Source organism: Hetaerina americana, unplaced genomic scaffold (genome assembly GCF_022747635.1).
Source record: "Hetaerina americana unplaced genomic scaffold, ioHetAmer1.1.p SCAF_2, whole genome shotgun sequence".
Taxonomy (NCBI): domain Eukaryota; kingdom Metazoa; phylum Arthropoda; class Insecta; order Odonata; family Calopterygidae; genus Hetaerina; species Hetaerina americana.
The window spans coordinates 5,846,754-5,858,834 of record NW_027286763.1 but is presented as its reverse complement, the minus strand read 5'-3'; the positions used below and the strand labels follow the sequence as shown (position 1 = coordinate 5,858,834).

The following is a 12,081-nucleotide window of genomic DNA, read 5'->3' as shown; positions in this document are numbered from 1 at the left end:
AGGAACGTTGTTACCACGCTCTTGTAAGGCCTCATTTAGAATACGCATGCAGCGTGTGGGATCCGAGTGAAAAAGGTCTCATTCGGGAAATTGAGAAGGTTCAACGCCGGGCAGCCCGTTTTGTAAAAAATTCCTACGATAAAACGCAAAGCGTCACCGAAATGCTCATGGATTTGGGGTGGGAATCATTGGCTGAGAGACGATTCAATGCAAGATTGAAATTATTAAATAAATTTAGATCCGCATGTTTCAGCACCGAGGTCTCGCAAATTATTCGTACTCCTACATACATTAGTCGCTTGGATCATGCATATAAAATTCGGGAAATAGATGCCAGAACTAGCCGACTCAAGGACTCCTTCTTCCCACGGACAATACGGGATAGCAACTGCAGGGTTATAGATAGCAAAAATTCCACTTGCCACCCTCAGCGTCTAAAAAATAATTAGTTGTATTTAAATGCATGCTCTTCCACTAACCTTATGTGTTTTGCTATAATAACCCATTCTTTCCGAATGACCTCATTCATGTTCTGTTCATCTGTTTTTAAGTTTCCCTTTCAATCCCTCGTCCCTCTCCGCGGGGGCAAATTCCTGCTACCTGCAACGTTGGGTCGCATTCCCTGCCAATTAGAGACTCTTTAGGGGTAGAGTGTTTCGTGGTGCATTTTCATGTGGTAGTGATGTTTCAATTTCTTGCTTGTTGTGTCCTGGCTTCCGTGTTGTAGAATGTCTTTCGTGCTCCATCATGGGGTGCAGTTTTTTAGTTGTTTTGCGGTATATGTGTTTGCATGAGTATTGGATGAAGGGATTTTTGCATGAGTGTGTGCGCTGCTGTGGGTGTAATTTTCCGTGTTGTTTTTTTTTGCATGTGGTATTTTTCTTTTTTACGGTTGGTGACCTAACACCCCCCGCCACACGCCCTTGCGGCGGCTTGCGGGGTATTATGTAGATGTAGATGTAGAAACATCCTTAAAACTCATTCTTTTCCTCTCTTAATTATATCCAAAATGATTTTCCTTACTCTAAGTATTTCATTTTCTCACCATTCTCCCTTCTCTTACTGCTTTCAGGAACCCATTTCCCGGGATCGGTATATTATACACCCATTTGTCCTGCCTTCTTCGAGTCTCCCTTCTTGCTAACAATGCCTTCTCCCATCGGCCTTTCCGCCCATTTTATTCTTCCCTTTTTCTCCGCACTCAATCTTCAAAAACCTCCAATATTCCTCTTTTCTCTAAAACAGTGTTTCCGAAACACACAAGACTACGCCCCAAACTTAAGTAATGACTAGTCTTTTCTTTACATCTTCACTCAAGGAGCCTGCCATCAACTCCTTCCTATATCTCCGCAAACCATTCCTTCCTGACACATTTCTATTTGTGACACCTTTACTAATACCAACAGCACAATTTAATTTAAAACATTTTTTTGAATGGGTTAACTTTCCGACATGTTTTTAGCTTTCGTACTCTGTTTTTAATATCAAATTTAGCTTTTCTGAAGCATAAGGATTTTTTAATTTCTTCGATTTTTTATGGCCACCCTCAGTCGATACCTATCACAACGTCTCTGTAATGTCTATGGCTACAACTATTACTTTGTGCATTACATTACATATTCTTATTAAGAAAAAATATATCCAGTTATTTCAAAACGAATTTTATGGAAAAATTGTTCACAAAAAACCTACCATGACTATCCGCGACTTTTCTCGCCACGAAGACATTTTGATGAAAGAAATGAAAATGTGTACGATGCAATGCAAACAAAGGCATTGTCTCCGTGGTCTTCCTTCAACAATCAAAGACCCCGCTCAAGAGATTACGGGTAACCCTATGTTTCATCATTCAATTCCTTAAATATATCATCAGTCATCACTCGTTGGGTTCAAATATTTCAAACACAATATGTTTTGTAAGTCTTAGGAATTTAATTAGCGCTTAGGAGCACAGTTAATGGCCAGTGGAGAAACAAAGCCACAATTATGCTGGATCAAAAATTCGCCAAAATAATTGAACTCATCACTACCATTGGCGATTCTTCCACGTATATTAAGACGACTATGAGGATATGAATAAAAATGTGTTATTCTCCCATCCACACTCACCTGTCTACCATTCACTGACCACGTGAGGTTTGCCGGTGGATGCGACCGCTGTGCCGTGCAATTCGCACGAACCATTTCTCCGACAGCGTAAGACGACCGCTCTGCTGTGATGATTGGCTCTCCGTCCGGAAAATCTACAATGACAGACATGAATATTCATAAAACCCAGGAAAAAACACTTCAGAACAATTTGGCCATCAGAAGAGGGTATAAATTCCATTGAATAAGTAATCGCCATGATTCATCTATTTCGCCCGATTTTTCTCACTGGTAAATGCCCATTTCCAAAGGTTTTTTTCCAATACTTACAAAACAATGAACCATAGAGTCTTTTAAAATCTTGGAAAAATACAGGTATTTAAATAATCATAGGACATTCTATTAAATTAATTTAAATTGAGCGCATAGTATTATTTGAATGTTTTATTCCAATTCACATGAGAAATGTGTATCAAGTAAAACATATGAGCAATCCTCATAAATTAAAATGGCAATTCTTTTGGTAGAAAGTTAAAGTTTTGTTTTCCTCACCAAAAGACGTGCAAAGATTATGCATGCTTACGAAAGAAAATTGTCGGAGGCCCCAGCGGCCATTAAAAAAAGAATGAGAGGACGGGGGGAAAAATGGAGGATTGACAGGGACCGTAGAAATAAGTATTTGCGAAAACAATGAGAAAGAAAACTAAATTGGAAATGAAGAGAATTTTGATAATAATGTGAAATAATTAATTCAAGACAATGGAGCAGAAAGGAAAACACGTTCTATTTTCTCTCTGGGAACCTGTAATGAATGCAAGGAAACAGTTTTTCGTAATTACTACTTCCACAACACTCATTTTAGAATTCAATCATTGATTCTGCCAACATTTTTAGCATTTTATGGGGTAGCGTTTCCTGCCTTTTAAATGAGAACTTGAAGATTAAAATAATGATATTTGGTCCTAATTTTCTATTAAATTATTTAGTTGTTTTTGAAACACATATTTAAACTACATATGCTTGGTTGAATTGTTTTTTTGGTTTTTATTCTCATGTTACAGCCTATATAAGATAGTTTTGATAGACCAGTGCAGGATTCTTGTTATTTATAGTATGTGGCACCCTACTGAACGAAAACAGATTTTGGCAAGTATCTTGCGGATTAAAATGTAATATTTTTTACTCATTATTAGTGGCTAGTCTAAATGTAGCATGATAAAATCCATATTTTTAAAACCATTCCATATAACCACCCCCAAATTATTCTTTGAGGCTACACAAAACAATTAGTAGTACTTATCAGGACGCTTTTTCACGGTTAGCATGTTTCGGTGGGTTAGATACGTTCCCAAGGGATGCCCTCGTAATGCCTTGCTCAACAAAGTCAAAATTTAAGGGCAAGCATTTTTCTGGAATACATTTATAGATGGAAGTGTTCGGCGGAGAAAATAAAGTCAAATAGAAATTTTATTTTGGGTAATGCCTTAATAATGGTATTCTAATTTTAATGCTAGAAAGTATATATGACTAAAATAATCATTTAAATCATAATTTGGATAATAATCGTGGAATAGCAGTGAATAAATTATTAAAATTGAAACTTTTATAATCCTTAGAAATAAAATGCGTCATTAGGTCTAAAATAAAAAACTGCGCATCGAATGTAACGCAGGGACTACTTAATTCTTCCTGTTCTTCCATGCAAACAATTATGAATGCATTCTGATTGAATTACAGAGAATATTTTAGTAAATTCACCTTCTTAACAATTATGTTTTTATTAAAAGCGGTCCAAATCGTCCATTCTGAGTTCTTTGAAGCGTCATCAGGTTTTTGAGTCCATCCATCTGTTAAACACCAGTACTATTTAATATTGAGAAAATTAGTTAAATTAACAACTCGCCCTTCTATTTCACTGGATATTGACTAGAAAAAAGATGGATTTTTGTCAACCCGGTTAACTACTCGTATTACTGAATAGTAGGAATTCGTAAAAATTTAGGACTTTTAAAGTATACCTGGATAGTACACCCTTTAGGAATGCACCAAACTATTATTTAACTTCATATACTTCCTATATATATTCTTGCGACATAATTCAATTGAGTGTTATATTTTAAATCATAACAGGGTAAAAAATTGACATCAATTCGTCAGGTTGGTTCGGTCTTTTATCAAGCGAAAGTTCATATATTTTTTTTTTTTTTTGTTGTTTGGCGGTGTATGTGTTTGCATGAGTATTGGATGGAGGGAGTTTTGCATGAGTGTGTGCGCTGCTGGGGTGTAATTTTCCGTGTTGTTTTTTGCATGTGGTATTTTTCGTTTTTACGGTTGGTGACCTAACACCCCCCGCCACACGCCCTTGCGGCGGCTTGCGGGGTATTATGTAGATGTAGATGTAGATGTAGATATATTTCTCAAAATATAAGGAATATTTTTGGTAATCTACCGGTTAAGGTAAGTTTTTGGATGGGCACAGCGACCAAATAAATATTTTGTGATTCCTAAAAAAACACAAAATCCATCATCCTACTCTACATCAGGTCCCTCTTCATCTTTGAGTACTTTCTTCCTACCTTCATCCCGTCCAACATCCCTATCCTGTTCCTTCCCTTTCCTCGCTTGCCCAAAATTCTCCACTCCAAAACAGTCTTCAACATCCCACTGCCCCTCATCCATTTTTCCTGCCTCCATAGGATTTCTCCCAACCAACCCGTCTCTTCGCCCACCATACCAAGTACTTCCTCATTTGTTTTCTTCTCGGTCCACTTCACCTTCTCCATTCTTCTCCACACCCACATTTCAAAAGCCTCCAGTCTACGTCTATCCTCCTGCTTCAATAACCACGTTTCCGCGCCGAACATAGCTACGGTCCATATCAAAGGTTTTACGAGTCTTTTCTTAACATCCTTACTCAACGTCCCTGTCATCAACTCCCTCCTCCTTGTGAAAGCCCCTTTCCCGAGCGCAATTCTTCTCCTTATGTTCCTCCTACTTTGACCGAGTTGGTCCAAAACACATCCGAGATACGTAAACTGTTCTACCTGCTCTAGTTTTTGCCCTCCTACTTTAATGTTTAGCTTAGCCTTTTTCTTTCTAGAAAATCGCTTAACCCTTGTTTTATTAATATTAATTTTCATCCCATACCTGTCGCACTGAACTTATAATTCACTCAGCAATGCTTGCGACCCCTTTACCCGCCTTATCTCTAACAGTTAGCACATCTCTTCCTTTCTTACCTCCCGATACAGATTTAACTCTGCTGTACAGCGCACCAATTTCACTCTTCCTCTGAAAACCCTCCATATCCTCACACTGCGTCTTCAACCATGCTTCTTCTGCTTTATTTGTTGCCTACCTCAATTTATTATTGAACTCTTTGTACTTCATTTTGCCTAATTCTGTGTTTAAATTCTTCCATTATCACCATCCTTGTAATCATCCCTTTCGTGATCCATGGTTTCCTAGTTTTTTCACGTAAACGGTTCCAATAGTGTCTTTTGCGGCTTTAGAAAATCCTTCTACATCCACATCTACATAATTCACCCCGCAAGCCGCCGCAAGGGCGTGTGGCGGGGGGTGTTAAGTCACCAACCGTAAAAAGGAACCATACCACATGCAAAACAACAACGTGGAAAATTACACCGACAGCAGCGCACACACTCATGCAAAAAATCCCTTCATCCAACACTAATGCAAACACATATACCGAAAACAACAAAAAACTGCACCCCAGGATGCAGCACGAAAGCCATCCTACAACACGCAAGTCAGGACACATCCTTCCTTGGTACTTTCCCCTTTTTCTTCGATAGTACCTAGCTCTTTACCATCCTCCATAATTTCCTCCACCGCCTGTTGGTTCTCCTTCCCTTTCAATCCATTTATTGCTTCTACATTTCATTTTTTAACCCGCCGCCCGCCTTATCTTTTTGAAACGGACGCTACATTTCATAGCAACTAAATTGTGGTCAGAGTCTGCATCCGCTTCCGGGAAGCTCGACGAATTTATCACACCGTTCCAAAACCTGTGTCTAACCAGAATATAATCTAGCTGATACCTTTTTGAGTCACCTGGCATTTTCCATGTATACCTGCGTCTTTTGTGGTGTCTAAAAAAAGTGTTGGTGATGACCTGTCTCCTTCAGAACTCAACTACTTTCTCCCCGCGGTCATTCCTCGCGCCTAAACCATAGTCACCTACCTCATCACCATCTCTTCCTTCGCCTACCGTCGCATTCCAATCTCCACCACCTCCAATTCGCCTATGTAAAAGGAAGTGCAATGTTTGCACTTCCTTTTACATAGCCGACTGTATTACCCCCTTATCCATTCGAATGAATAATCACCGGTAATCCTGCAATTCTGCCTCACTCTCTTCTCTTCCTATCCCTTCACACGCCAATTCCCACAACCTTTCATTCGACCAGTGTTTTGCTCTTAGCATCCTAGAATCCCTACCTGATTCAGCCACCAACATAGAGGTGAGAACTCGTGAATCCGCCCACATATTAGCTTTCCGTTCTTTCAAAATTCCCATCCTTAATCGCCATTTTTAATTTCCCTCCCAGCATTCCCTGCTCCACAACTCCCCTCCCCGCCCATACCTCTTTCCCCTCCTCAGCATATTTTCAGTCTCACTTGAAGAAGGCCTCTGAGAGGGCCGAAAGCTCGAACAATTTACCGTGTGAGTGGTCTTTTATGTTGCTATTCTTTATGTTTTATATGTTCTATTTCTATATGTGTTATATTGTGTCAGCCCATTATTGTGAAGCTCGTGTGAGTATTTCCGTACAATCGTGGTATATATATATATATATATATATATATATATATATATATATATATTTATTATATATGTTATATGTTCCATACATACATACATATATATTATATATGTATGTATGTATGGAATATATATATATATATATATATATATATATATATATATATATATATATATATATATATGTATTATATATGTTATATGTTCCATACATACATACATATATATTATATATGTATGTATGTATGGAATATATATATATATATATATGTATTATATATGTTATATGTTCCATACATACATACATATATATTATATATGTATGTATGTATGGAATATATATATATATATATATATAAAATATACATATACATATATGTATGGAAATATTGTTCATATAAATATTTATTATTGTGAACTTTAAGATGCGCGTCCCGAATGCGTTCGACAACTTGTTATTGCAGCAGAAGGATTTGGTTGGGTTGCATGGTTGGTGCAAGAGATCGTTGAGGGCGTCGCCCCCCGGCTCTTCGTACCCCCACCCCCGGCCCTTTGTCCCTCTTTGCCCGCACGGATTAGCCCGGCCATCCAATCTCCCCATTCCGTCTGGTCGACCATTTCCTCGCCGGGCGGCGGGATGGCCGTTGCGGTCGGGCGACACCGGGGTCGCCTCCGTCGCAGTCAGAGCCCTCACCACAGGTCCCACCGCTGCTGCCTCCCCTTTCTCGAAGCCACCGAGCACGCTACCTCTCGATCCCGCGGGGCTCCGAGGGTTGGCCAAAACGCCACACGTCTTGATCGAATGGATCCTCCTTTTCAGTCTCCGCACGCCACCTACTCTAACCGCTAACTTCCGCGCTTGAGTCGGTAGTAGTATACTCTCGATCCTCAATATATCTTCGAATACGAATGCGTGGACGTCCGTCTTTAGATCATTTCGCCATCTATTACTTTGTTTTTTTTGAGTCTAAATAAGACTCCAATTGCCTGAAATTTCGTGTGCTAAATCCAGGCAGCGTGGAATAACATCCAACTTAAATATTTGAAGTGGAAGCGAAACCTTTTGGGGTGCGTGGTTTAAGGACCATGTCCTCCTTAATCAACATTAGTAATAACTAGCGGCTGATTCACGATGGATCATCGCGGTGCGTTTAAAGAATAAATCCACGAGTATATAGCATAAAATTGCCTCATTAACTAACATCACAAAGGGGAAGCGACAAATAAGACCGGATTTCCACGTATTAGATTTGTATTGCCGACTAGTTTCACTACACCTACTTCATCTACATCTACTTAATAACCCGCAATCCGCCGCAAGGGCGTGTGGCGGGGGGTGTTAGGACACCACCCGTAATTTAGAAAAGAAAAAGAAAAAAAAACCGCATGCAATAACCACAAAATCATACATCCAGAAAAAAAACATGGCATACATTCATGCATCAACACTTACACCCCACACACATGCAAACACTCAAACTACATCTTACATACACATGCACCTGAAAGTATACCTAACAGCTCCGCAGTGTTTAACTTTGCTCCGACTTGTAAATTCAATGTTTTCAGTATTTCTAAAGTGACTTCGGTTCCTTACTATTATTATTTCTTATTTTTCGGGAAAAGAATGAGTTTTTGTACCTATCTGTCCTGGAATATATCTCCCTTATTTTATCTTTGTGGTCTGATCCACCTAAGTAGTGTGGGGCCATTTTAATTCCTTCTGTGTCATAGTTAAACTCGTTTGTTCTGAACCTTTCTAAAAGTCTAAGCCTCGCTTGTTCTCTCCGCACTTCAAGTGGTTCCCATCCTAAATCCACTAAAAGATCTGTCACACTTGTGTTCTTATCATAACAAGTTTTAACGAATCTAGCGGATTTTCTCTGGATTTTATCTAATCCTTTTTGCCTAATTTTCTCACAAGGATCCCAAATACTTGCGGCATATTCCAAATGAGGTCTAACTAGAGCAAAATAACACCTCTCTTTAACTTTTTCAATACATTTCCCCACCACCCGTTTTATGAAGCCAAGTTTCTTTAAAGCTGATCCGCATATTGTCCTGATATGTGCTCCCCATGAAAGGCGTGGTGTTAGAACAACCCCCAAATATTTAACTTGATCGGCCGTAGTCAGTACTGAACCCTCTATTTTGTAGTTTATATCCTGTTCGTCGCTTCCTTTGTTCCAAAATTTCCAAACTGCGCATTTATCAATATTAAGTGTTAATCCCCATTTATTGCACCATTCCGAGGTATTGTCTAAGTCTCTAGAGAGTAGCTCGCGATTTAGTTGGCTCCTTATTTCCCTGTATATCACCGTGTCGTCAGCAAATAACCTTAGATTGCTACGAACGTGTGTGCTTAAGTAATTTAATTATCATGATGCACATTTGCAAGTTTGAGCATTGCTTTCCTAAATTGATGCATTCATCCTCATACGCTTAAATGCCTACTTTTTCAAAAAGGCCAGGAGTCCATCCTTTGGACCCTTACCGCATATCTTCAACATTGAAGCTATGTATCAGTTGTGAAAACGTGCGCAGCTGTTTTTGGCCTTGGGGCTGGTTACGTTCTATCGGAACGCTTTCGCTACCAAGAGAAAAAAATTCCACGACCTTCTATGCATACTTACCACTTGCAACAAGCTGTTTATGCTTGTTGAATTTTCCGGTGAACAGTTTCATAATTTTTATTTTACATTCCATGCAAATATGAAGCAAAATTACTCTGTAGTGCATCAAACTTGAATCACCGAAACACTCCAGCGGCATTTAAATCGCTTTGCAATTATCAAAATCAGAGAACCATAGCATTACACGGACATAAACTTCAAATGTTATCCGCAAGTTGTGTTTCTCATGCCATTGATATCTGTTCAGAATATCCTTCTACGAAAGTGGTATTCATTTTAATGAGCACTTAATTCAATGCCTGTATTCCACTGGGAACAATGTAAACAGATCCAAAAAATGTTAAGTTAAAAATATTTTAAAAGGTAAGCCTTCATACAACTTCATTCATACAACTTTATTCAGCGAGATTCGTATAAAGGGAACTGAGCAACACAAGAGGTCGTGAAATATTCCTCATGCAAGCAACTAGATTATGGGTCGAAGCATTGCTCTCCTAGGAGCAACTTTATCATGCTAACATCAGTTTAGAACAACAAAAACACCCTGGAAAATAAGTATTTTATATCGATTGCAAGGGCCAGGAAATCATGAGGATCTAAGTCACGACGGAACGACGGCGACATTTCCTCGGGAAATAAATCCGTAGATTTTTGAACTGAAGCAGCTATGGTAAATTAGTCTGTCATGGCTAGCTGGCGGCTTTATTAATTCTCATTTGAAATTCCTCGCACACGATGATTTTGTGCCGCGATGAATTCTAACGCGGTGAGCGAATGTTGCCTTTCATTGAGAAAACGACAAACCCGTGTTCTCGTCAATTTGATGCTGCAACCAATTGAAACTAAAAAAAACTGAGTTTGCTGAATGTCATACATTACCTGACCAGATACCTCTCGGAGTTCGATGTGTATATGTATATGTATGTATATATATATATATATATATATATATATATATATATATATATATATCTGTGGTCTATTCAGCTAATTCAATAAGTTTCGCTTTAGTTTAATTTTCGTTTGAGAGAATCTGCCATCTCAAATTTTTATCCATTCACAATATACATTAAAGACAAACAGCTCAATTTCATTGAAATATTTCCGCGAAAAATTGTTAAAAAAGGAGCTACAATTTAAGTTTTTCTTCGCGGGAAGCCCGCGAAAAATGGCGATTCGTTTCTAAAGATATTGCAAAGAGCATATGGTTTATGTAGACATGGTACATTCTTGGAGATAGACAACTTCGTTCACCGGTTTCACCCTCACCTACCGCGACACTTATAAATCGCTACCACCGCAGGTACTTCTCGCACCTCTCCGCCTACCTGCCCCAGTAACCCTTGGCTGAAGCCTCACTTCTCAATGCCTTCCAGCTCCGATGTTTCCTGTTCCCCATCCCTCTGGGGTTCGTCACCCCCTCTTCACATTTGGCTCTCTTATCCCAATCAATTGCTCCCCGTAGATATTAATGACCGTAATGAGTGATGATTACTTCAGTTTTCTCCCTGAAAATCTATCCACATTATTCCACACAAAATTGTGATACTCTCTTTCTCGAGGTGCCTGCGTTTTTATTGATCCTCCTGACCCGAGGCCCTTCCCGGATCAGCGGCTACCGAAGACCTGCCCTTCCCGAAGGATTTAGTTAGCTGTGGTAGAGTGCCATTAATGATTACATTTTACTGGCAATGAGTCATCCCTTCTGTAGCATTGCCGTTCCGCGATTAGAGTTAACAACGGTTTCATTTTGAGGATGATGCATAAAATCTAAATAAGGCTTCATAAGTTATTTTTTTTAATATGATTTATATGCCTTTATATTTATGTCCATACATTATTATATATTCAAGGTGTAAAATAGACACGATGCCCTGACTTTCGTCAAACCTTCTTTTGGTGGGTTTCAAATTAAATAAATTTATTCGGGGACTCTAGCATTACCTCCCTAAAACAAGGAATAGGGCGATAGCCATCAACGGTTTCAAATGGACACTTCAAAGGAGACCATTGGAAGCATTTATTTTACAGATTTTTCATTACGGACGACTTCAAACAAGTTAAAAGAAGAATTCGCAGTTAAAACAGGAATATTTACAACAAAATTATTTTTTAATTTTATTGCTGCGGTCAAATACAGAGAATGTTTCTGGCTAATTAAAAGCATCAAAAGGGTTAATCACGTATCATTGGAGATGCCTGAAAGAGGAACAAAAGTGCTTTTAATTGAATTATTGACAAATAATTCAAAAATGTTACGCCATTAATCTCTACTTGTGTTTCTTGCTAGTGCTTGCCATCGACTCATCGAATATGGCTCGTACCAATTTATTCATTTCAGCGAAAATATTAACTTTAAGGGTGCAAAATCAATGTCCCAATATGCTGTGCTACAGAAAGGAGTACAAGAGAATAGTTGAGATTAAAGATATCACGCATAACCACTTATTTACTTTTCTACATCTACATCTACATCTACATAATACCCCGCAAGCCGCCGCAAGGGCGTGTGGCGGGGGGTGTTAGGTCACCAACCGTAAAAAAGAAAAATACCACATGCAAAAAAACAACACG

General features: G+C 38.8%; 1 protein-coding gene across 1 annotated transcript in view; it reads right to left on the bottom strand.

Moving 5' to 3' along the window:
* The window catches only part of LOC139687893 (uncharacterized), a 772,086-nt gene that overhangs the window by 123,920 nt on the left and 636,085 nt on the right, over positions 1-12,081 (bottom strand). Inside the window, exon 4 of the mRNA XM_071585227.1 lies at positions 2,110-2,243. Coding sequence (XP_071441328.1) covers positions 2,110-2,243 — 134 coding nt within the window. The remainder of the gene's footprint in view (positions 1-2,109; positions 2,244-12,081) is intronic.